Consider the following 26,329-nt stretch of genomic DNA (forward strand, 5'->3'; position numbering starts at 1 on the left):
CAAACCCCACCCAGCCAGCCCTCAAATACCAGATAGATACATCGTGTATAGTGAAACACTCTTTATGTGCTGATAGTGGCATTTCATGTCCAGTAACGTGACTGTTTGATTCCACATACATTCTCCACAAACTTCATGACTCTTGCATGCCAGGATTCTCACATCCTTGTCATAGGGGTGAGAAACTGAAGGATGAAACCCATTTTTTCTTTTTTTTTTTTTTTTGTACATGGTTTATTTTTCTTTCCAAAACCAAGGCTAAATTTGTATGCTCTAGGTACTCTCTGATTAGATCTGGTCAGAACTTTTGACTCTGGATTGCCTCATAATAATTAATTCTCTGTGCCTGCCTGGTCTGACTCCATGTGCCAGAATCCTTCTTCTCTGCAATGGTATGTCTTTTTTATTCTGAAAGATGATGTGGTAAGGCAGTGCTGCTTCTCTCTGCAGCTTCATAGCTGATTCCTTTAGCTGGATGTCACCTCATGCAATTTGCACTCTTCACATCTGGAGTGGATTCAGTACTCCAGTGAAAACAATTCCACTGAGGTGAGTGTAGTTGGGAGCACAGCCGTCTCCTGTAACGTGAACATCTAACTGAACAATACGTTCCTCTATTCCATGGTAGCAAAGGAAACATTTCAAATTTATTAGATGTTACACTTTTCCAGTATTTCTGTGTTAATTCCTGGTGTGTCAAAGCTGGAAATAAGAAGGCTCCTAAACTTTGCTTATATGGCTGTTGCTTTATTAACCCTTAAAGATTCATAGATATTCTGTGTACTGTGTGGTAAATAAGCAGGGGTTGGGTGAACTCCTTATAATACATGGTTTCTTTTATATCCTGGATATAAACCTAGTAAATACTAGTAAATACTTAGTACTTGGCTAATTCCTGAACTAGTGAGTACTCCAGTGAAAACAAGGTGATTCCACTGAGGTGAGTGTAGTTTGGAGCACAGCTGTCTCCTGTCAGGTGAACATCTAACTTTGCTAACTCGTGAACTAGCGGGGGGGAAGGTGGCGAACGCCCCCGCTGAGGCTGCAGGGTCGGAACGCGGGCAGGGCTCGGCCCGGGGCTCACCCTGAGGGTCAGCCGGGCTCTGCCGCCGCGGGCTGGGGGTGTTGCGGGGCCGGGCGGGGAGGGCTCGGTCCGGGGCTCACCTTGAGGCTCGGGCGGGCTCCGGGGCCGCAGCTGTTGCGGGGCTGGGCGGGGAGGGCTCGGCCCGGGGCTCACCCTGAGGCTCGGCCGTGCTCCGCGGGCCGGGTGTGTGTCGGGGCGGGGCCGCACCTGGCGGCCGCGATGGCCGCGGGCCGGGGCGGTGCCGCGCCGGGGGCAGAGTCCAGCGCGGGCGGCAGCGGCCGGAGCGTGGAAGATGCCGCTGGGGCTGCGGACCAAGAAGAAGAAGGACAAGTCCAAGGAGACCTTCAAGCTGGTGGAGAGCGAGGCGGCGGCTCCGGCCCCGTCCCCGTCCCCCGCGCCGGCCCCGGCCCCGTCGCGGCTGCATTTCCACACGCAGCTGGCGCACGGCAGCCCCACGGGCCGCGTGGAGGGCTTCGGCAGCGCCCGCGAGCTGTACGGCAGGATCGGCCAGGCCTTCGGCATCGACCCCGCGCAGGTACGGCCGCCGCCCGCCGGCATCCTCGGCTGCTTCGCGTTTTCTGCGAGGAAAGACGTTCCCTTTGCTGTTCCGAGTTACCGCTCGGGAAAAGACACAGACGGAAACAGCAGTGGTCCTCCTGACCGAAAGGTCTGCGGTGTCTCGGGTAACCCGTGTGACAGCTCCTGGGCACTGCTGCGCTCTGGGCAAGGGTAAATACCCAGAATGAAGGCAAAACGGGAGGGGGTGTAAGTGCCCTAAATCTCACTACATTTTAAAACCTCAGCTGAGGGTGATGTTTAGAAAGTTTTCTGCTTTATCAGGTATGTAATTATCAGGTAATTATTTTTAACAGAATCATAGAATCAGTCAGGTTGGAAAAGACTTCTGAGATCGTCAAGTCCAACCTTTATTTGAGTCTGTAACAAACTCATTTTTTTTTTAACGCTGCTGCCTTTTTGATCTTTTTTTTTTTTTTTTCCTGAGCCACGTTCTAAACCTTTGTTTGGATAATGATTCATTTGTATTTGTAAATGCATTGTTTTCTCTTAGTTAAAAGGTAGTGGCCCTATCAAGTTCTTCCTACGTGGTTCTGTGAACCTTGACCTCTGAGTGGGAAACTGAAACAAAGTGCTAACATTTCATTATGCCTGCATGTGGCTGTACAACTTTACTTGTTCCCTTCTTTGTTACTGACATTTTTAAAAGTTGTCAAGTTCTGAGAATTTGCTGTGGCCTGAGGTAGCAGCATTTCAAACAGTACCTTGTAAAGGAAAAGTGGCAGTAGCAGTGGGTACAGTTTAACCAGTCGCTGTTGCATTAAGTAATTAAGAGGTACCAGTGCCATTGCCAGGCAATGCACCTATTTTCCAGATCCTCCCAGCTGCTTTCTGACCTTCTGCTGCTTTGTTTTCTTTCCATACTGAGCTGCTGTTCCCCTTCTGTTCTGTTCCATCTCAGACCTTTTACTCTCCAGTTCTCCTAATTGCCAGATTGTCTTCTATTTTAGTTTTCTTCCTTTCACTGTTGAAATTTTGGCTCCACTGACTGGAGAAAGAACAGTGTTCATTCACAAGGAAACTTAATTTTGTATGAATGGTGCTCTCCTGTTTCTCCTGCTAAATGTATAATCTGACACCCTCAAAGGTTTTAGAGGAAGCACCACATGTTTCATGGGCATGTATTGCCAGCCTTGTGCCAAACTAGAGAAGTTTCTTATTTCTTTTTCCTCTCCGCTGTTCCATTGCTATGTGTGGCTTTTTGGGTGTTTTTGTTGTGGTTTGTTTGTTTGTTTGTTTTGTTTTGTTTTAATGTGGTTTCTGGTAGAAATTGATGGACAGTTATTTCTGGAGGCACTGAACTTTAAATCTTTTACTCTATAAGTTCAGTTGGCTTTAAGAAACTAAGTTGTACGAGATGCAAATCATGATCAAAAATATTTCCTGTTGTGAAGGTGGCACAGCAGAGTGAAGAACCTAGGCCAGAGGGTCTTGCAACAGAAGTTTGGACGGTCAAGATAAAATAGAATAGATCAGTGAACAGCAAGAACTGCCATGGAGTGTGAATTTATTAGAATTTATTTTAAATGGTATTTTCTGTTAGGTAAAGGTACTTTTGGACAGAGTCTGGTGTAAAGAATAATGCCAGAAGCTAGATCTCATCAAGCTGACAGACACTGAGGTGCTCAGATGCTGTTTGTAGGTGTTCCCTGTGCAGGGCAGGTTCTGTGACCTCACTGTGCTGGAGCCTGTGGGCAGTGTGATACCCCACTGCCTTTGGAAACAGGCACTATCACAGGGATCTCTGCCTGGGAGTGACTGAGGTGGAAATAGTGGGGGGGAAGGGAGGGGCAGAGGCCGGTGTGGAGACCGTTCAGAGAACTTTTGCAGAAGTGAATACATTTAATATGATCTGTGAGTTCAGTGGAGTGTAGGCAAGGGTGTGCATTTTTGGATAAATTCCTGCCTGAGAGTTTTAATAAGATTGAGAATGAGCTACACTTGTAATCTGTCACTTTTCCTTTTGACTTCCCATGGTTACAGCACCTCATTCCCTCTTTGGATCACATCTCACAGGACCAGCTGAGTTCAGCTTCTGCTGGAGAATCCTTTCCAGGTTCTGTGATTGACTGCCAACGGTGACAGAGAGAAGTTTATATAAAACACGGTTTCTGTTGCACAGACACTGACAGAAACTTCTGTGCAGACCTGGATCATGAGCAGGGTCGGATGGGGACAGGGCAAGACAGGGGATGCTTCAAAGGGGTTGCTCCTTCACTCCTGTGGTGTTTGCTGGGTGTCTATGCAGGAGTGAGACATAACAGCAGCTTTCTGAGGCTTTTCCTCTACTCATCCTTTCTTGTCTAGGTATTTTATTCTTCATCCACCTTCCTAGGCGAATATATCTCAGTTACTCCTCTTGAATCTGATATTTAGCCTGCCTTTCTGCCTGCCTCTCTGACTTTTACTGTGACTAGCATTTTGTCTTTTCCTGGTGCAGTGTTAATGTTCTTTCCACAGGGAGGAGGAGGAGTGGATGTGGTTTCTAGCAATGGATTACCTCTATCATTAGTATGAGTGCTGTTCGAGGTAGATCACATTGTTCCTGTCTTTTAACTTAATTGCTTCAACAGGCTTTCAACAAGCAAACACAGATCTAAAAAAATATATGGGTAGATGCAATTCTTAACTAACTACACATGTGTGTTTCTGTTTGCATGAGTAATAAAAGTATCTCCCTCTATTTTTTCTATGGAGGATGAAGTAGGAAAAGTAGTTGGAAAAAGTATTTATCTGTAGTCTTGGCCATTTAGGATTACCACTCCACTGTGACTATTGGGAAATGTAACAGGGAATGTTATGTTCCCTGTAAGGGTGAGAGTGCTAAAGTGCAGCCTGTATGATAAATAATCAGCACTGACTGAAGGACAATGTGGGTCTGTTAAAGCATTTGGTGGTGGTGTGCTCCTGTGAGAGCACATGGTAGGGCTTTAAAGCATTCAGAGTAGCTAATCAGGCACTGAGAACATGGATATCAAAGTGCAGCTGTAGCAAGGCTGTTTCTTGATCAGATGGGGAGGGAATGGTAAACCACAGGAGCTATATGGATTTTTGGGTTGTGTACTCCTAATTGGTGCTTCTGATGATTTTGGGTGCTTGGAAAGGTGAAGTGTGGCGGGGCTGCTGAGGTGAGCTGAATGCTCAGTGGGTGTGTCTCTCAAGAGCCAGTGGAGGTTGGGATTTCTTTCACAGTGGCAGGAGTTTTGCTTCACAAGGGGAATACAGGAAAAGAGAGCCCTTTCTGGCAGCCCTAAGGGCAGAAATGCAGCTCCCTCTGTCTCTTCCAATAATAAGAGTCAACTCCTGAGCTTATGTGTGGGCTGTTGTTCCACAGGCCTTGCCTCCTCATGCTAAACAGTCAAGTACACTGTGAGGCTGTGCCACATTCAACTTTCTTAGAAGTGTTTGATTTAAACCTGTTCAATTTAAACTTTTATGGAAGACTGCTGACCAACCAACAAGCCACTGCTGAAACTTAGGTTTCTGAACAAAACTGCCCTTCTAAATCTAAAGTGTGTTTTAGAGAAAAGGGTCAGCTTGTGAAATCTTCATCCTCATCACCACAGAGCTGGAAGTTTTATTGTATCTGCTTGTCCGTTGAAACAAATTGTGCTCACAGTCTCGCCTACAGATTGAATGCTTTTGTGAGCAAACACTCCCTACAAACCACCTCCTCCCAGCCCTATGGCAGCAATTGTTTGCTTGCTGTTTCCCTAAGCAGTGCTTAAATGTCACTTAAATGTATTAGGTGTGATGCTTGATGTGTCTTTTTCAAATAGTTTAATTGAAAGTATTTTAAATATGAGTATGGAAATAATGGTATAGAAGAACTCATATATGTATGCTCTGGGTTTAAAAAAAACCCAAACTGAATGGTTATTTTATAAAACTTTTGAATGTATTTGGGGAGGCAAAGTTGCAGACCTGATGCAGTACCAAAAGCACAGTAGAACTTGGAGGAGTTGGTGTCAGTGGGTGTCACATCTTGCTCAGAATTAGATTTCCCGTTTCCCTACCTCTTAAACAGAGAAGGAGATTATGATCTCCTCTGTAAAGCTATCTGAGATCTCAAGGTGTAGGCTTAATAGGGAAGATGAGAACATAATAAATATATAGGATATGCAGTATGGTGTTGCATATATACTTTATATAACACATCATGTAACCCTCTCTTTTGGAGCTAATACAGTTTCTTTATATAACACACAGTGTAACCCTGGTTTTTACTGGCTAATGTGGTCTCTTCCAATTGAAAACACTGATGCAGGAAATAATCCATTTTATAATCTATTTTATAAGGTTGTGCATAAGCCCCCAGATCCTGTCACTGAATGGAATTTCCTTGTTCTGTGTGCTGCACAAGATAACTCTGGGTGAAGGAGGTATCCTAGATACTCTGGGACTGATGTAACAGTTCTGATTTATAATATCTTGCTAAAGTTGGCATGAAATATCACAGCGCTGGTATGCTGAGTTAAAGATCAAATGCATATGAAGGTTTAGGGTAAGGAGAGGAAAGACTTAACAATGAAAATTGCACATTGAATTTTTTCTTGCATCGTTTTTGGATGAGAAAATTACTGTTAAATTGTGCCAAAATTGGAGTGAGTAGAAGCTGTTATTTAAGTATTTAAGTATATAATCTGTTATTAGGTACCAGTATTAAACTTATGTAAAATCCACCAAAAGCATAATTTTTGAATTCACAGGTCTCAGTTGTGTACGAATAAAGCTGTGCTGTAACTGGTAGATGGTGTAATGGTGTATTATCCTGGAGAGATACATCTTTAGTACATTACTCTTTGCATGTATTTGTTCTAAGAAAAAGCAGTTGTTCACTAAAGAGGATGAAGAATGATTTAAGTTTTATTTTTGACCAGCTGATGCTCTCTCAGCCTTGTGGTTAGCACAGAACTGACTCACAAAAAATGCTGCAGACTTATAGGCTGTAGTAGGAATGCCATCCAGATGAAAGTCTAAAAAGAGAAGCTCTGGATCGAGTTTCTAAATATCACATTTCCGCTCTGTTGCCAATTTTATCTATTCAAAGGTGTGACAGTATTTACTAGATGATTGTCTGTTTGACAAGGTCAGATGAAGGATGCTAATGTCTAAAATGTAAAGACTGCTTGTTGTTCGTTGTCAGAACAATGAACAAAGAACTGAGTTGCCGTTTTAAACTGGCAAAGTTATGTAGCTTGAGAGAGAAGATGTGTGTGTGAACTTGATATTGTCTGTTAGAATTGAATTCTTTTTTTAAAAAAAGCTTATGCTTAGAGATTATTCTTATTTACAAAATAGAATGCAACTTCCTACTTAAAACTAGGTTAAGTTCTCTAGTTGTTATTACTGCTTCACTATTGTTTGACTGAAAAACATTGCATTACCTAAGCAAATAAAACTAATGTGTGTTAGGGGTGTGCTGTTACGACTTTCATTGTTAAATAAGGTGTTAGATTGCAGTGGATGGATTAGGTGAGATAAGCAAGTAGCCTTTGAAGCCAGGCTGTTTGGTGGGGGGTTTTTTGTTTATTTTGTTTTTAAAAACGACTAAACAAGACCTCCCTCCAGAAACACCATCTCTCTACTAAACTTTCAGTTTTTAAAACCAAACTCCCCATATTATAGAATCTTAATTTCTAGAAAGCTCCAGAAACTTAAATGCTCTCAATGAAATATATTAGTAAAAAGTATCCACCCCTCATTTGACCTGGAAATCAACTTAAACAGGACTTTCATTTCGATTTTTCTACTGTCATCCAGGGATGCCAGAAGGAAAGAAGAGGCATTTGAAGTGTTCTAGTGTGGGAAAACCTGTATTTTTTATGAGGATAGTGAGGGAAGCTGGGAAGGCAAGAGACCCTCCCTCTCCAGCAAGGCACAGCAGGGTTCAGTAGGCCACAGGTCTGTGCTGGGGTTTTTGGGCAGCTGACTGCTCCCCAGGGACTGCCACCTGAGTGGTGGCACAGATGAAGGACACGGGGTGACATCCTGCTGCTGTTTTTCTTGAATGCTAGGCTGGCTTCCCACTGTGTACTCCTTTTAATGTGCTGGCACTGCTTTTTCCACTTCCTAATTTGGGGCTGGAGCGGACGCTGGAGCGCGAGGGGGGTCCAAGGTGCACTCTGAAGGAGAATAACATCCAGCAGATATAGGCAGGGAGTGGAAAAGTATCTGCCCTTATCTGTTGTCCTGTCAGATCCGTGTGCACGTTGCTGGCAGCAGAGCCTTTGTGGGATGGTTTGCTGCTGTGCCTTTGCCACCCGTGCTGGAGGGACAAACGGAGTGGCAAGTCTCTTCCTCTTCCTCTGCTTCCAGTTGCATGTAAAAGATGATCTTTGGGGGTACTCTTTGCCTTGGTCAAGTAGGTTTTAGGGATTCTCCAGGTTTCTCTTGGAGCACAGAGTTCCTCTGGTTTGGCTGCTGTGCAGGAGGAGCTGTGGAATCCCTTGGCCCCCACTTCAGCTTGGAAAGGCATTGGACAGGTGTAGTTACTAGAGCTGTGAGGGGGATGCTGGGTTTGGGTTTTTCTGTTTTGGCTGGGTTGTTCAGGACAGCCTATAAGAGCAGAAAGCCCAAAGCCTGCCTGGAATGGCCAAATTCCTTTGTGCAGCACCGTGGTGGGCAAAAGCATCATCTCTCTCCCTAAGCAGTACAGCTGGATTGCTCTCACCCTCCCTGTGCCCAGGACAATCAGCCTCCCTGCTGAAGAACTACCATAAATGTAGGGAGAAAAAGAAGTGCCTGGTACCCAGTGCTGAAGGAAAATCCCTCAGAGAAGCTGATTTATAAAGAAGAAATTTGCCCTTTTTATTAAGCCTTGCTTTTACTAAGCTGGGACAGGGATGACCCCAAGTCATGCTGGAGGGAGGGTAGGAACTAAGCAAACCCATTGGAGGCAACGTGCTCTGAGCTCATGGGGGAACACATGGAGCAATACAAAACATTTCATGCTCTCTCATGGCCGTTTGGTTTTGATAAGCTCTTTTTTTTCCCCATTAAACTGCTTTTAAGCAATCGTGTTTTAAGTAGTCCCTAGTGATCTTTGAATCCTGTGGATTCTGTCATGTCATGTGTGGAGCCTGTCACCTCTCCTGGGACAGCTGGAGAAGGACAGATATCCTCCTTTCACCTGTGGATCTGTCAGAGGCCAGCACCATGCTCTCATTTTATCTTCCTATCAAGCTCATCAAACCTAATATAATGTTAATGTGTTTGCTTTCCTCCCACACAGATCATGTTTTGCACTTTGAACACTTATAAAGTTGACATGGACAAGCTCTTAGGTGCACAAATTGGCCTTGAAGATTTCATATTTGCCCACGTGAAGGGACAACGAAAAGAAGTGGAAATTCTTAAAACTGAGGATTTGCTGGGACTTACTATTACAGACAATGGGACTGGCTGTGCATTTATAAAGGTAAGCTGAATTACCAGTGAAATACTTTGTTCTGTAGAAGCTTCTGTTACTATAAAAGGGTGATTATTGGTTTAATGATCCTTCAGAACTAAAAAATCTTTTATTATCATAAGTATGGTAAGTAAAGGATAAAGTTGCTTTTCTTTAGGTACATCATTCAAGATTAGCTCAGCTATTTCTGTGCAGCATGTCATTCAAAATTAGTTCACTTGTTCATTGCTTCTGTAATGTGTATCAGCTTTACAATGTGACCATTGTGTTTCCCGACCTACCCTGAGGTGGTGGGTGTTAGATCCTGCTTGCCTCTGCCCCCTCCTATTTTAAAGTGATTTCCTGATGTCATTGATTAGGTGCTTATAGAAGGCTCATGTGATAATGAGATCATGTTCTTTCAGTCTTTGCCTGTTCACAGGGCAGAAGCCTTTGTGCTATACTAGAATAGGGGCAAGTATAGTGCTTTTTCAGCTTTCCAGTATTGTTGCCTTAGGTAGTGTGAATTAAAAGGATATGAATTAACACAATTTACCACAATTAACTTGAGTAGCAACTATGGACAGTAACATGCACAGTATATTAATCATAATTGCTTCCCTTCTCCTCTTCTGGAGGACCTACAGATGGTATGTTTTGAGGCAAGTAGAAGCTGAGGAAATGATGCTACCCTTCTTGTTAGACTAGGTGTTAGGAACCTTAATCACATTTTCTGCCTTTTTTAGATTCTTTGCTCTAATCTACTCCAATTATCCCCTATTAGCGAGGCATTGGCAATTATCTTCGGTCACTGCTGTCCCAATTGCTGTTCTCATTGCTGTTGTAAACAGAGCTTCTTGTGAGGAGAGCTTGTATTTTCTGTTCATTCCTTCGCTGCCGTGGATATAAAATGAGACACGATTTAGAAATCGCTTTGCTCGTCGTCGTGGTGGAAAAATTTGATCGCGTTTGAGAAAGTCAAGATGCAGTGGAGGTTTCAGTGAGCATTTTGGCAAAACCACAGCCTCGTTTTTTATGTTTAAAGACGCAGAAGTGTGAATTTCTGGTGATGGCATCCACGCAGCCCATACCATTCAGTCGTGCTGCTGCTTATGTGGCATTTTAAAAGGAGGCATTGACAGCAATGCTTCGGTGCTCAGCACTCACGTGTGCAGCACTGTGCAGTGAAACCCTCTCTGTGCTTGGTTGGTAACACAGGGAGAGAGCAGCCAGCACACAGAACACTGCATAATTGGAGCAGACTGGAAAACCCTCACCACATAAGCAAGGCAAGCTGTAATTTCCAGTAAATCGGGTAAAACTTCTCTGAACAAACACGATTTTCCTCGTACTGGTTTAATAATAAGCACTGTCATGAAAATGATGTAGTCTTCATGGAAATGCATCGAGGAATTTGCATTTTAGGAATGCATTTTAGGAAGTTTCCAGGAGCTTTGTTGTTGCACGTGTAGAGAATGGATCTTTAAAAGCAGCATAGGAAACACATATGCAAAAGTCAAAGCTGCATCTTTGTTATACTTGGTTGCCTAGGTGAATGACTAAGCAGAGACTAAGCTGTTTCTACTCTAAAGTTTGATAGAATTGTTTTTGTTTATATACAAATATTTTCCTTGAAAATTTACTATGTTCCAATCTTACTTAAAAGTTAATATTAAATTTACTGATTGGTGGGTTGTTGAAAGTTGTTATGGGCTGTAGTAATTTTATTGCATTTTGAACAATAGGGCGCTTTCTATGTTTGAGATATAACCCAGCCAGTTTCAAACCTGACACTCTGAACTGCAGGTTCTTTTCCTATGAAATCTAATGTTATTTTGCCATGCCAAGAACAAAACTTGGTGTCATTCTCTTTTCACAAATTTGGTTTTGGGGTACATGGCCAGATGGGAAGAAGTATTGTGGAATCAAATTAGCATTCAAAGAATAGCAGTAGAACTTGAAGTGTGACTGAGAGGTGTATAAGGAGACATTATCAAATGGGGTAGACATTACATAGGAAATGTAGATCCTCACAGCTTTTCACTGGACTGTAGAGCACTTGAAATACAGGCCTAGCAGTTGCACCTTAACTGCTGTGACAATGCTGCTCTGCTGTCTCAGGTCACTTGGAGTGTTGATAAAATCTAAGTCATAGGGAAAAAACGTTTGATATGACACAAATAACAGCCAGTGAATATTGCTGAAACAGTTTTAGGGTCGGAATCCAAGGAAAGAAAAGCAGCTAAATGAATAGGAGTTCAACATATAGACTAAACATTAACTGAAGTCTGGTGGGCACCCTTTTGAATCCTGGTAATTCTGGTAACAGAAATGCATTTGGTGCCTGGTTTCTGGCGTGTGTGCAACACCCACCTCTTCATTCACTGCGAGGCTTCTGCTTGGTTTTGATCTCATCATCATCACGGCCAGGCTTCACAAACCAAGATTTGGGAAGGGCTCTACCCACGTTTGTTCCAAACACGCTGGTGGCTAAAAAGGCCAATACGAGACAGACACGTCCGGTTGCAAAAGGCACAGCAGAAAGACTCCTTAGGTGGGAAATTCTGCAAGACACGATTCTTTCTGCATTGTCTTTTCTCCTCCAGAGTGACCCTGCTGCGTTCTCAAAGGCATCAGCAGTGTTATAGATGGTGTGTCTCCAGGCCTCCCAACTGGAGGCCAGAGTAGACCAGTTATGTTGATCAATATGGCCAAGGCTGAGATGTTGTTTCAGGGAGTCCTTGTATCTTCTCTTCGGTGGCAAGTTCCCCATAGAGCAGGATCTTGGGGAGGCGGTGGTTGGTCCTTCATCCTGGAGACGTACCCTGCCCAGCACAGCTGTGTTCTCAGCAACATGGCCTCAATACTTGTGACAGCTGCTTGTTCTAGAACAGATGTGTTGGTCACATCATCTGACCAGTGGATGTTTAGGATTGCATGGAGACAGCGTTGGTGGAAGCGTTCGAGGAGTCGCAGGTGGTTTACAGTGCACAAGTTTGGTTTTGATCTAGATTAAAGAAAAAAGTACTGGAAAGAGTTAAACTCATCCTGAAGCTTCAAACTGTGGCAGTGCATTCTAGCAGCGCTCTCACACTTCCCACTGCCTCTCAGATGGAGGCACATGTGTGGGCTCACACACGCGCACGCGGAGCGGGAGCAGGTTTGGGGATGGTTGTGCAGCTGGGCCGGGTGTCACTGCAGTAGGTGGCAATATGTTTGTGTGCTTTGTCTCCCTGTTACCTCAGTCAAACTCAGCCTGAACAACGTCAGGCTTTGTTGAAAAGATTGTTGTTCAGGAGCACGTTCAAATGGAATTCGTATCTCTGCTAAATATAAGATATTCTACTGTGTCACAGCTTTTCTGTTAAATAGCCAAAGAATAACGGCTTATGTGATGTATGCACGTGAGGAACAAATACATAACAAGTACCTAACAACAGTAAACAATCACTGAAATTTTAAGTGTGATAAATTATTTTAAAGATTTTTTTCCCCCCTCACTTTTTACGTTCCACTTTACAAAACCTATAAATGCTGACTTCTGTTACGACCGTTAGACCGTGTGTGTTTTCCATGAGGTGGCATTTAGAAGATTTTCTTATTCTTTATTCTTATTCTTTGTTATTTCATTTCTTTATTATTTGATATACAGCTGTATAGCTTGATGAAGAAAATGATAGTTTTACCACTAGAGGTGGAACTCATTGAGATTGACCCTTTCTAGTATGTCATTTTTTACTATGTATAAGACACCTATTGTATGTCCCTGGACCATACTTGATAAGAGAAAAATTGTGTTCCTATGCTTGTCAAGCTGTTAAATCAAAATAAAACAAAAAAAATGATTAAACATTCACATTAGTGACATGTCTTGTGTTCAGTTTTAAAGCACAAAAGATATTAGCTTATTCAGAACCCTTAATTTCTAAAGTATAGATGCATTCTTTTTTTTTCCTGCTGATTTTTTTTTATTCAGTGCTTATTAAAATACTTTGTTTGAAAAATAATGCTTTTCAAAATACCTTTTATGAAAGTCTTACAGACCAAACACACTGCTGGAATACCAAGCTCAGTGCTACTGATGTTGTTCACTGACATTCTTGAAACTCTGTGGTGTCACCTCTGAAAAAGTGTCACCTTTTAAAGGAATGTTCCTAATTCTGTTTTGTTTTTCTTTTTAAATCCTAGAAAATCAAAGAAGGCAGCCTTATGGACCAAACCAGAACTGTCTGTGTGGGTGACCACATAGAGACTATAAATGGAAAAAACGTGTCTGATTGTCGGCATTATGAAGTCGCCAAAATGCTGAAAGATCTGGAGAAAGGTCAGATGTTCAAGCTGGAGTTGATAGAGCCTTTGAAAGCATTTGGTGAGTGCCCTTGTTCACTGGATAGCAAAATCCCACATTGCATTGCATTGTAAGTTTGTTTTCAGAATGTGCCCCTAAGGTACCGTGGCTGCCACGTTATTTTTTTAGCTGTGCATGAATTTTTTTTCTTTGAAGTGGAAAATTTATGAACGGATCTTCTTGCATCTTGCTTTCTCCAGCAGTCATCCTCGTGAGGGTTTAGTCTCAGTCTCTTTTGCCACTGCATGATGCTGCAAAATAAGGGCAGGAATTGTGTCACAGATACATTTTTAAAGCATGGATCACTTCACTAATGTGCTGGCCCTCAAAACTCCTCTTTTCCTCTGTTGATACATATTCCCTGTTGACCTGTGTGTCAGACTTTTCCAGGCTGCAGAAAACACTGAGATTCCCCAGAGCACCTCCTCTGCTGCCTCTCTGCCTGTCTGTTCTCCCTCTCCCCAGCTGTTTTGTGGATCTCTAATCATACAGCAGGAATACTCAGAACTGGAAGGAAGCAACATGGCAAAGCTCTGTCTCTACTTGCCACCTGCATGTTATACTTAAATATAAGAGGAATGCATATCTACTGTGAATTCTTATGTATATTAATTCTATCAATGTGGTAAATAAGCAAACAAAAAAACCCCGGTATATTTAACTCAGGGAATCAAAACAGAGATCGAGTTGTCATTTTTATCATCTCAGTTTTTTTATATCCCCTCAAATTTTCTACCGTTTTCCTGTAATAAGAACTTCAAAATAGTACTAAATCATAAGTTTGTATGAGGCCTTTTGCGCAGCTGCAGTAATGGGAAATTCAAAATCACCATCTTCCCTACAGCAGCCAAAGTTTTAAATGTTTATTTTTCAAATCTTCTTTTATGTGTTAATATTTTACAGCTAATGTCATACACCAGTCTTGACACTTGGTGTCAGAATAGCAGCAGAAATTGAAAATGTGAGAAATGCAATGATTTCTTTCTGCTTCTGGTGCTTCTGTGAAGAATGAGGGTTCTGAGTTTATCTCTAATGAGTTTGGATATCAGCTGATACTCCTGTATCGACTTTAAATGTGTATGTTATAAATTATGCTAAAGTAGTATTACATATGTATTCTATTGCAATTAATAACTCAGCAATACCCTTTTTTAATATGAGCCTGTAATTTGTATCCAATGCTGAAAGTGTTCCACAGTCTGTTTTTAAAGGCCAGGGTAAATCAGCATTTGATTGATGACTTCAGCCATTATTTAATAGTATTTACTTCAATCAGGTGATTCAGATACCTTTTAGTCTGCTGTGATGTACAGAAGGAGACCTGCTAATTTCATGGCAATACCTTTGATCTGACGTTGAATTAAGAGGCAATCAGAGCTCTGTGGGCAGATTTTTGGAAGGTGCATGTCACCTTTTTACCCTACATAAATCAATTTGCACGTTGCAGTAGGTTAGAACATCCTGCCTCCAGCCTGAGGTGCAGTTGGGCTTTAGGCACAAATTTATTCAAGACAGTGTTTAAGCTGCAGCTGCTGAGAATAGCCCCAGAGGAGATGAGGAACAAGATCCAGGTCCTGCTGGACAAGCAGGTGCTGAATTCCTGTTGGTTTCCCCTGTGTGACTGCTGGGAATCAAATTGTTAGCTCAGCTCAGCGTGGCTCATCATGACCTGCCTTGTGGGGCTGTTTGCACCACTGCAGCAGTGAAGGATGGGAATGTTGCAATGCTAAACCTGCCATGTAAAGACCAGAATAAATCAGCAGTTGGCTGGTGACTTGCAGCTGTTTTCTAATATTAAGGAATAAACACAGTTTTCTGTAGAATAGGGAAATAAAATTGTACAAGGTTCATGTATTGAAGTGCATGCCATAGGCCTGCTTAGATACATTGGTCAGTGGAAGTCCTACCTTCAGTGCAGTCGAGCAGATATTGGAGTTTGAAGACCAGAAACTGTCAGCAAAGCAATACTTAGAATATAGTTAATTTATAATTTTTACATACTTCTACATCTTGATTAGAATAAGCAGTGAAGATAATGTAATAACCAAAGCAAATACATCATATTCTGATGTACCATATACTTAGTTTTGCTTGGTGTTGTTTTATTTTTGTTGTTTGTTTTTGCCTTTAGAAAAGCTGGAACCAAGGTCCAAAGGTGGAGCTTTGACAGAGGCAAAAATCTCCAAAGGGAGAGAAACACTTCGCCTGAGAACCAAAGGCTCTGCTACTGTGGAGGAGATGGTATGGTTACCTTGGGGCCCCTCAGTGGTTCAGTTATCTGGCACCTGATTTATTCTTCCCCAAGGTAGGAAGGAAAAATCTGGATGTTACCAGGTAGGAAGGAAAAATCTGGATGTCACCAGGTAGGAAGGAAAAATCTGGATGTCACCAGGTAGGAAGGAAAAATCTGGATGTCACCAGGTAGGAAGGAAAAATCTGGATGTCACCAGGTAGGAAGGAAAAATCTGGATGTTAACAAAGCTTGTGGGACAAAGACTGCCTTCTGCATGGAGAAATGCTTATAGGAAGTTGAAGATTATCAGGGATAGGATGGGGCTGAGGAACCTGGAAGCATAAAACCTAAGTTTAGGTTTTGGAATCCATGGATTACATGGATGGATTTAAGGTAGAGTAGAGCAAAGAGGGAAAGGGGAAAGAAAAAGGGAGGGTGGTTGAAGAATTGTTTCCATTTCTGACTCTGCAAAGTGTGTGGGGCCAGTGTAAGGGTTGTTGTTAGGAGAGACTAATTACATGGGCATGAATATGTGTAAAACCAGGATTAGAGTTTGGTGAAGAAATGTTATTTATTCTGGGTTCTCCTAAATCTGATGAGGGTTTGAGGAAGATCTGTATTGCCAGGAGATGTTTAGTTTGAATGTGTGAGCTGCCTGGCTTTGATGGCAGGAGGTAGGATCAGGTTTATGAGAGAGTGGAATAACCAATTTTATTTGTAGATTTTGTGAGTCTAGGTGGCCAAGATGGGAGTAAGGGTAATCACTGACAAATTGCTGGTATAATCATACTTTTGTTCTTTTTCTCCCTTTGTTTCAACAAAGCCAACTGAAGTTGAAGAAAACGCAATTAATAAAGTGGATGAGCTTCTTGAAACATACATGGGGATAAGAGATAATGAATTAGGTGAGTTTTTAGCAAATACATTACTACAAAATTAAGCAATTTCTCATTTTCTGAATGCACTCTAAAATTTATTGAGTACTTTAGTCTCTGGATGTAAATGAAGCAAAGCTTGTCCAGCATGCAGCCTCAAAAACTTGCCTGTATTTCTGCAAATGTGTGTGTCTGATAAGAGAATCTTCCTCCCACTTCAATCCTTATGATGTAATTAATTAATCTTCTATTCTTCACATTATCTACACACTGTTGCAAGAATTTTTAAGGTGTTTGCCATAACTGTCGCACTGTATTCTTTCTGGCACGTTTTCTAGTGGATCTTGTGTGTACCACATTTAAGGATTCTTAAGGATAAGTTTATTTGCTTTTTTGCCCCCTGGCTTGGACACATCACAGTTGATTGCTGAAGTTGGAATCTGAGATCTTCATCAGTGAAAGGGCAGCTATTTAGCAAGGGAACTGACAGAGCAATTGTACAATTTATCAAATTCTCTAAAACCTGTATTCTGAAGAACATGGGAAAACTTGCAGAATGTTTACTAGTTATCAGAATCATCAATTTATAATGAAAGAACTAAGTGTCATAAGTTCCTTAAAAGTGCACCAAACTTGCTTTTCTCTGTTGATCTGACAACTGAGTAGGAATTTCTGTTTGTGTGGGAAGAAGCTGCAGTCTGGCTGAGTAAGCAGTGCCACTGTAGCCAGCTGTGGCTGGTGTATTCCTCATGGGATCTTCTGGAACCGCTGATCTTGAGATAAAGAGGAAGGTGTTTATTGTTGTGTGTGGTAATACCTAAAAAAAAAAAAATAATCAGTCAAGAATTAGGAAAAGGGTAAGCTAAATGGAAAGTGATCTTGAAAAGAAAGCTTTCGTGAGAGAGAAGTGGAGAAGGAAGAGCAGAAGAGAAAATAGGTCTGGCATGAAGCTAAGGGCAAAGAAGCAGGGTTGGAAAGGCAGCAGTTAGCACAGAGGAGTGAGAACAAAAGGAGGTTATCTGAATAGCCAAAAGTCCTTTGTTGGCTGCTCCTGCCAGCCAGCATGTGATTGGCAGATTCTGCTGGTTTTCTCTCAGGAAAAATTGCAGGTAGAACACTATTTTTCTTCAGTTTAAGGTAGAGGTGAGCTTCCTGACATAGAAGAGAGGGCAGAGCTGCCCCAAAACTTGTGAGTTCTGGTCTTTAGGTAACGTCTAAACTTTCTTATTCCCAGAAAATAAAAGTTCTCAAAACTCCTGTTTCCAGCAACTTTAACATGTGATGCTGCTGCCATGTAATGTGCTCTTGGTATCCCTGTGTGGTACTGAGCCATGTTTAGGCTGGGGAGGATTCCATGGCCTGTCCCTCTCCTGCAGCCTTTGTGCCTCAGTCCATCTCTGGCTCCAGCTTCAAAGCCCTGAGTCTCTTGCCAGCTGTCCCTCTGGGAGCTGTTTTTGTCCTGCAGCTGTTGCAGTCCCGGCTTAAGCTGAGCTTCTGGAGACTCCTGTCCTTGCAGGTTACTGCCAAGGTCTCCAGGCTCCTCACCCAACAGGAATAACCAGCTGGAGGTGTCCTGCTTTCGGTGTCCATGGGAACAGTGCTGTGGGAACTGCTGTTCCCTGTGGTTTTGGCTCTCAGGGCTGTAACAGGATGGCTCTGGCACAGCAGACTGAGAAGTTCAGCTATCAACACATATGACTGAGCTGATTGCCAAGCACCTGGTAGAGTTTTCCCATGAATTCCTTGATTTTTTTTTTTCTTTTTTCCCCCCAAAGATGTAGTGCCCTTCCTCTTTAGTTTGGAAACTTTCAAAGAATGCCTTAAAAGAATACTCAAAGAAGGAAGAGATCTTTGCTCTCAGAGAGACTCTCTTCTTCCCAACTGGGTGGTTGTTTTGTCCTTCATCTCTTCTTTTCCTTCTCAAAAGGTAGTGTAACCAAGAAAAGCTGTCAGGAATCAAAGACTGTAGGGTTTAGTTTGCACCTTTGAAGCCCCATCCTGAAGTTCAAATCTGAGAGTCGGCGGCCAATGGTGCTGACAAAACTTTATAATTTAAAAACAATTAAACAGCTCTAGGACTCTTTAGCAAAGGAGAGCTAATCACCTGTCACATATCTGCTCAATTAACACATGTCAGTTTTTCATAGACTGGATGTGATCAGTCATCCATGAAAATGAAATATGAGGAAAAGATTCATTCAGAGAATGCCAATCACCACTTAGCTCGAAATTTCACTCATTACTCAAGCCAGATTAGTTGGAAATGCAAGTCATCACAATGTGCAGCTGACAAGTGATTAAGATCTCAATCATTGCTCACTCCCATGCAGTTCTGTTTGTCAGAATCCTTGGATGTCAGTGTTGCTCCTTCATCTCCGTTAAAATGACACTTCCATGGAGTGATTGAATTCTAAAACAGTGCCCCAGTTTCAAGCCATAAGTTAGAAAGAAAGAAAAAGAAACCCTAATGTCAAATTACAGACAGAATTAAAGGTGAGATAAAGCCCTTAATTTTTGCATAGTTAAGTATCGTGATAGTTGCAAAAAGACTGACTAAATCTACACACAAATCCCTAAGTTGGAGCAAAATGCTTGGAAATCATTAGTGGAAATGCATGCACGTTTTTCTTTTTTTTTGGCACAGCTTTTTATTTTCAGAGATCTAAATGCTGCTGAGATTTATATACCTGCTTTTGGATGCACTTTTACTTTTTTACTTCTTTACTCTTTTACTGAAAATTGGATTCAATCCACAGAAGGGACAGTTGGCTCAGGAATTGTGTTCCTCAGCCATTTTATGGGCACACTAAAAATTGGGTGAAGGCTTGACTTCAGCCTTCTTTAAAACATAAATGTACAGTTGAGAGATAATTCAGGTTATTTTAAATTCTATGCTTTCTTTTCTGTTAAAGAAACTTGAACTGTGGATTAATAGGAGCAACTCAGGAAACAGTGTTAGTGAAAAATACTGGTGGCATTTAGTTTTTAAATCAGTAAGTCTTGAATTGTTACAGACTGTATTTGATCCCAAAAATTCTGTGTGGGAGGAAGCCTGGATCAATGGAATCCAACCCCAGAATGCTGCTGGTTGAAAAATGATGGCAAAAAGGCCTTGCTGTCACTCAAGCTTCTTCTCTTGGTTCACAACCCAGCAATATTTAATACATGTTTTTATCTCAAAATACTTTAGCTGGAGTGATATTCTCCCTGGATCTTTTGTTTTCTTCTCCTTCTGTCACCAGACTTTCATTTCCCAAAGGATTTTATTGTATACACTCTGGGGTGTATTGTTGTGGCTGTTCATTTACTCTGAGAGAATAATGGGAATTTCCAGAAAAAAAGAAAGGCAGCAAGTCCAGTTAAATGAGAAAACTTCTCCACTTCAAGAAGTATCAGTGCTTAAAAAAAAAGGAACAAGAAATAATATTTGTAATAGTACCTTAAATGCCAGATACGATAATGTTGAACATGAAGCTTAAAACAAGTAATGCTGAATATTGGAAACTGCAGTGTTATGCTTCATTTTCTGCTTTAAACTGACAGGACAGAAAAATATTTGTTACCTTTTTGGTGAAGGCAAAACTTCCAATAGCATTACAGCTAAATAAATATTGAGGTTTCTGTTAAGACTTATGTTAAGAAGTTACAGTGTAGGATATAGGCAGAAAAGGTAGATAATAAGAGTGTAAGGTAGATAATAAGAGTGGCAGGCAGCAGGTAGCTTTCATGGCTTGTGCCCCATGTGTCTGTTAAAAGTGAAAATAAAGATTTTGTAAAAATCTTTGAAGTTATTTTAAAGAAGGGACTAGGTTTGAAAAGCCAACATACTACTTTGTTCAGATTCTGGAAAGGCTGATATTGAGCTTCTCAGTTAAAGCTGACAAGACTTCTAATTCCTTTCATCACTTTTAAGATTGCCGAACTTTTCACATTTTATGTAGAAATTTATCACGTTTTTACATTGCCTGAAGTGAAATTAAAAAAAAAAAAAAGAAAAGAAAACCTGAAAACAATTGGGGGCTCTCTTGAGTGTGGAAAAGTATTCTCTTGGAATGAAATTCCTGTAATCACTTATTGTGCAGCTCTTACAAGAAGCACTGGGGGAGAGGGAGGGGAGTGGTGACAATTTGGCACGAGGCCGTCACCCCCCGAGAACCGGCAGAGTTTTCTTCAAGTTGGCAAAGTGTCTGCTAAATGCCTTGGCAGGTTTCGAATCGCCTCGGGAATTCCGTGTGGGAAATGTCCTGGTGGGAACGCGCCTGTCCCGCACGGCGGGGCCGCCCTGGGGCTGCGGCACCTGCCTGGGGAGACGGGAACGTGTTCGGGGGGTGATGGAGAAGGCTCGTCAGCTTTTAGTGCTCCTGGATGCATGGAAGGAGTGAGGCGGGGTTCAGCTTGGCACGGGGTGCCTGGAATTCCTGAGGGATGCTGTTCCCGGGATGCGCGGCAGTGCGGCCCCGCCGGCACTGGGGGTCAGCACCGCGCTGCCGAACGCGCAGCCACGGCCCTGCAGCCTCCCGCGGAACCGGCATTCCATGAACATCGCATTCCAGCGGCTGGACCTGGCGACGGGAGTGTGCCCTGATAATTACAGCACGTCAGACGTGCCCCGGTAGCGCTGGTTGCGGCTGCTCAATGCAGATCATAGAGTCATAGAATCAGCCAGGTTGGAAAGGACCTCTGAGATCACCAAGTCCAACCCTTGATCCAACCCCACCGTGGCTCCCAGCCCATGGCACTGATGCCACATCCAGTCTCACCTTCAACACCTCCAGGGACGGGGACTCCACCACTTCCCTGGGCAGCCCATTCCAATGGCTGAGCACTCTCTCTGGAAAGAAATTCTTCATAATATCCAACCTAAACCTCCCCTGGCACAGCTGAAGACCGAGCCCTCTTGTCTTGCTGAGAGTTGCCTGGGAGAAGAGACCAACCCCTCCCTGGCTCCCCCCTCCTGTCAGGGAGTTGCAGAGAGTGAGGAGGTCTCCCCTGAGCCTCCTCTTCTCCAGGCTGAACAGCCCCAGCTCCCTCAGCCTCTCCTCACAGCACTTGTGCTCCAGTCCCTTCCCCAGCCTTGTTGCTCTTCTCTGGACCTGCTCCAGCCCCTCCATGTCCTTCCTGAGCTGAGGGGCCCAGAGCTGGATGCAGCACTGGAGATGAAGCTGTTTTGGTTTGAGGCTTTAGCACGGCAGTGACGTTCTGGTTCTTTCTTGGCTAAGTTGAAAGTTGTCCTGATTGTCTGTGTTTAGTGGATTTTGTTTTCAAGTATAAGCTAGTTTTTAAATTCTGGTTTTTTGTTTGGGAAGCTCAGCCTTTAAAGGAATACTGTGTTTGAAGTAACACTTGCTGTTAATGGCAGTTTTTTACTGTGCAGTTCTGAGGCCTCAGCTGGGGCAGTTGGACTGTGATGCAATGCTGGGTGGTCTTGTTTTATCTCTGCTGTCACTGTTATGTGGCTCTTTCATGTCTCTTGACCAGTTTATCTTAAAACTGGCTAAATTCTTTGTTCCCCCTCTGCTTAAACACTTGTCTAGATGCTTACTGTGTTCACGGCAGCTTTTTTAAGTATTTTGTGTAAGTATATCTTGCCATGTTTGGTCTCGTGTCACCTTGCACAGCTCTTCTCTCTCTGACTTTCTCCCACTGTCTATCCAGAGTAAGTTCATATCCTGCCTCATATCCAGAAATCTGTGAAGTTTCAATTACACCCTTCACCTTGTTATCTCCAGGGTTTCTCCTCTATAAGTACCTTTTTATGCCATGATGTCAGGGAATAAGCTGATAGGACAATAATGAGCTGATAGGACAAATCCTCATATTCCACTTGTCAGGAACAAGAGTCCCCTGTTTAATGCCCATTTCCCATCCAGACTTGTCTGAATCAAGAGTCCCAGGAACTTCCCAGGGGACGCAGAGAGAATCAATGCAACAGGGACAGGGTTTCATCTGGCAGGGAAAGAGATCTTGAGAGTCCTTGAGAACCACTGGTGGTGCCTGGCAAGCTGAGTTACACTTGAACTGTCTCCATCACAGCAGTTTATTTGTCAAGATTTACAGATATTTTCCTTGGACTGCTCTGTGTAGTTTGGCACACTGTGATTGTGGTTGGAGCCTCATGTCTGAACACAGTTAAACCCAAAACTTCAGGTTTCTTCAGAACTCCTGTTGTTGATGTTTACAGTGTGGAATATGGCTCAAGCTTGCTTACAGCTTGTTACAAGTTTGCACAACAGCAAATACTGTTTGGCAGAAGTTTATAACTGTCAATGAGTTGAGTTTCAGGTCATCAAAATAACATCAAATAAATTTATTAAAACTTCAGAGTAGGGAAAGTTTATTTTCCTTTTTATCAGAGAGGCTTTGCCGTGTGGATTCAATACAGTGCATGTGGTAGAAGGCAGATTGTCCCAGTGAAGATGTTTTCCTGTGGCTTCAAGACTCCCTTCCCTTTCTCAGGCACTGTAATACATGGTTTCCATTTGGATATCCCTCTGGAAAAAGGCTAGAAGTTACCAAATCCTGCAGTGTGACACTTGAATTTGATATGTTCATGAAGAAAGTGATGGTTCCTTGGTGTATAACAAAAGATGGGGGACAACTTGCAGTTTAAGACATTAAGATATCACAGTCTGGCTCTGTCGTGTCAGACCTCTGCTTTCATTTTCCTGGATACCAGGATGTTGCTGGTCTTTGCTGGCTCTGGTTACAGCAGTGAGGCCTTTCCCTTGCTTTTGCACAGTTTGAACCACCCGATTGAGACTTGCAGAAATAACTTTTTCACTCTCCAGAGGCAAAAGCACAAACTTACCCAGCCTCTAGGGCACTGTAAGTTAAATATGATTTTCAGAGCTGGAGGTAATAATAACTGAAGCAAACTCGTGCACTGAAATTAATTGCTCCTTAGTTTGGAATGGTGTGGAAAGATGTGGATCCAAGCAGGACAATAACATGGCCCACAATAAATGCCTCAGCCTCTTTACTACCTGGAGGTGCTGTGGCTTTATTTTGTGCATTTGGTTGGTTTGGTTTGGTTGGGGGATTTTTGTTGTTGACAAAAATAAGCTAATTAAAAATTAAATGGAATTGTGTTGAAAAATTAAGCAAATCTGCTTGAGGCCGTACCATAGTTTCCTGAGAACACAACCTCTTTCAGGCAGTTGCAAAAACACTGTGTCCAATACCTAGCAAACCAGATTTTAATATTCTTTGTGCTCTACACAACGCATTAGTTGAACCATATTTGAATTCTTGTTTCCTAAAATATTCAAGTGCTCAAATGTTTTCTCTAGGCTCATTTGCCAGTACTCCTTTTTAAATGCAGGTCATGCTCAACATTTGAACATTTAGACTTGTAAAACATGGGCTGTTGCTATCAAACCCATCCTGGCTTGGTTGCATGTGGTTATTTTGCAGACTGTGTGTTGTTTTCCATGTTTAAACCCTGTGCCTTTTGGCTTTCTGTGAAAAGCTTGGACACTTTAAACTCTTAACTTGCTGAGATCTGTTCTGTGTTGTTTAGAGGAGAAAAACACTCAAGTTTGCCTTCTGATCTTCTGGTTTAGATCAGCAAGGTCATATCAAACTTGCTGGAGTTGGTGATGACCTGGCATGGGTCTCATTGTCACACAAGGGTTGTGTTTAACCTTGTTTTTAGGCCCACGCTTCTTGTAATGAATACAGGATACAGTTTAATAACATTAAAATGAAAGGTCATTGAATTAAAAATTAAATCTCTGCCAAACAAAAAGAAGAACGTATAAAGAGCACTCCGAGGAAGCTCTTCTGTCAATCAGAGCAGCAAGTAGATAGTGTGGGGGGAATTAAGCACATAAATTCCCTCAAATCCCAAATTCAGCAGGTAAACTTCGCTTCTCCTTAAGCTGACCCTGACAGGTTCTGAAAACAGACATTCAAAACCTGCCTTGGCCCTGTGTGTTAGCTGCCACTCTGATGCTGATTCCCTTATTCTGTTTTGTTGCTCTTCAGCTGCAACCATTGTGGAAGCTGGAAGAGACAAGAGAAACCCTGACGAGTTCGCGGTGGCCTTGGATGAAACTCTTGGAGACTTTGCCTTCCCGGATGAATTTGTCTTTGACGTGTGGGGAGCGATAGGAGATGCCAAGCAGGGACGACTGGAATGAGAACTGTGCAACTCCATCAATCCCTGTTTGAAAATACAAAGTGATTTGCAAATATTTCCGTCAATAACTTTATCGAGATGAGTTCAGGGTGCTCTGTGTAGAGCGTTCTCGTCTGAGACTTTCCTTTTGCAAAGGAAGGTTTCTAATAAAAACATGAAGATAAACCCAAAGTTTCGACAGCTGCACGTTTAAAAAACTTAATTTGCACGCAGAAATCGCTGTGGGGGATGTGTCAAGGTGATATATTTATACAGAAATGTTATGAAAATGATGTATTTTTTATTGTACAGACACTTTGATATATCCATATTCTGAAAAGCTTTAGACAGAACTCAACAAGGAGTTTGGATTATTTTATCTCTTTAGAGAGGTTTATAAACTTGTTGAGGAACTACCTAGCTCTATGCTGCAGTTCCCTGGTTTTCCTTTGTCCCTGTGTATTCCTGTACACAAAAAGCTGAGAAAAACCTAAAGCCTCAGGTTTTCTTACAGTTTGGCTTGGACATTGTCTTTGCTGTGTAGACAAAGCTGGGAATAAGTTACTCTGATTCTTTAGGATGCAAATTCAGCAAAAAAATTAAAAAATCCTCTAAAAGATGAGAACTAGGATCTTGGAATGAAAAGACTGGTTTGCCTTTGAGCCAAAGGACATTCTGTCTGGATATTACTGAGGTGAGTAAGTAGGGTAGAAATGCTTTAAGTAGGAAGCTGCTGTTTTATTCAGATGCCATATTATTGCAATAGGAACTGTGGATGGAGAAATAAATGTTAATTTTGATTCCTGTTAATATATTTGAATAATATCTGTGAGTTGGCTTTGGAGACTACAGTCTAGGACTAGTTGATCTTTGGATATGCTAAATGATTTCTTGAAATCTTATGGAATTCCCCTCTTTTCTGTGTTTTTTTTTCAATGTGGAAACACAGGAGGAATTGAAGGTGTTCAAACCTAGAGATAATTCTTGTAAAGTCACAGACACTCATAGTTTGGATGACAGTGCATGACTAAACCCTGAAAAATACGTTAAACTGCTTTTAGATGTTAGGATTTCCAATTATATTGTACATAAGTGTTTAACTGCTAATTTTTTACTAATAAATCTGAGATTATAGAAAATGAAACTAAACAAGAATGTGGGGTCTGACCTGGGAAGGTGTCCTAGCTTTTTAGTATTTTTATATTTGCATAAGAGTATAAAATAATAATTATTACAAAACTTTGTTTTCTAAGTCACTTCCTAGTTACTTTTCTTCTGAGGAAAATGTCTTTCACTGTCTCGCAGACATCTCTTTAAAATAAAGCCTATGCCAATAATTTCACATGTTCTATGTCAATGATTATTTTTGGGTCTCAAACCATGAGAGTTTGAAGTATCATGGAGAGAGCAGGTCCTCATTCTCTTTACTAGGTTATTTAGGAAGGCTTCCAAACTCCCCTTCAGTTTTTTGCACCTGTTAATAATTAGTGAATATTTTTTCCAGTTAGGAAATACTGCATGAAGGTCTTATAAATACCATCCAGTGATCTTTGAATGGGGATAATCTCCAATTTTATAAATGCTGCTGTGAATGTTTTGCTCTTGTATTTCTGGTTTAAGGACAAGCTTTTATATAATATAGATATTCCTATTTAATGAGTGGTACAGAGCAGTATGGAGGTAATATATTTTACGGTATTTTAG

The 26,329-nt window shown here is 42.0% G+C and overlaps 1 protein-coding gene across 1 annotated transcript; it reads left to right on the top strand.

Moving 5' to 3' along the window:
- The first annotated feature begins 1,348 nt into the window (after nucleotides 1-1,348).
- On the top strand, nucleotides 1,349-25,232 carry GIPC2 (GIPC PDZ domain containing family member 2). The gene is made up of 6 exons (XM_017824949.1): nucleotides 1,349-1,619; nucleotides 8,895-9,080; nucleotides 13,239-13,419; nucleotides 15,530-15,639; nucleotides 16,455-16,536; nucleotides 24,493-25,232. Exons 1-6 carry the CDS (start codon nucleotides 1,377-1,379, stop codon nucleotides 24,645-24,647), a joined length of 957 nt encoding a protein of 318 aa, XP_017680438.1. The 5' UTR covers nucleotides 1,349-1,376; the 3' UTR covers nucleotides 24,648-25,232.
- The last annotated feature ends 1,097 nt before the right edge of the window (nucleotides 25,233-26,329 follow it).

Source organism: Lepidothrix coronata, unplaced genomic scaffold (assembly GCF_001604755.1).
Source record: "Lepidothrix coronata isolate B3197 unplaced genomic scaffold, Lepidothrix_coronata-1.0 Scaffold114, whole genome shotgun sequence".
Classification (NCBI taxonomy): domain Eukaryota; kingdom Metazoa; phylum Chordata; class Aves; order Passeriformes; family Pipridae; genus Lepidothrix; species Lepidothrix coronata.

Coding starts and splice junctions, on each gene's coding strand:
- GIPC2 (XM_017824949.1), top strand. CDS start 1,377: ATGCCGCTGGGGCTGCGGACCAAGAAGAAGAAGGACAAGTCCAAGGAG. Junction 15,640..16,454: donor CTGCTACTGTGGAGGAGATG/GTATGGTTACCT, acceptor GTTTCAACAAAG/CCAACTGAAGTTGAAGAAAA. Junction 16,537..24,492: donor GATAAGAGATAATGAATTAG/GTGAGTTTTTAG, acceptor GTTGCTCTTCAG/CTGCAACCATTGTGGAAGCT.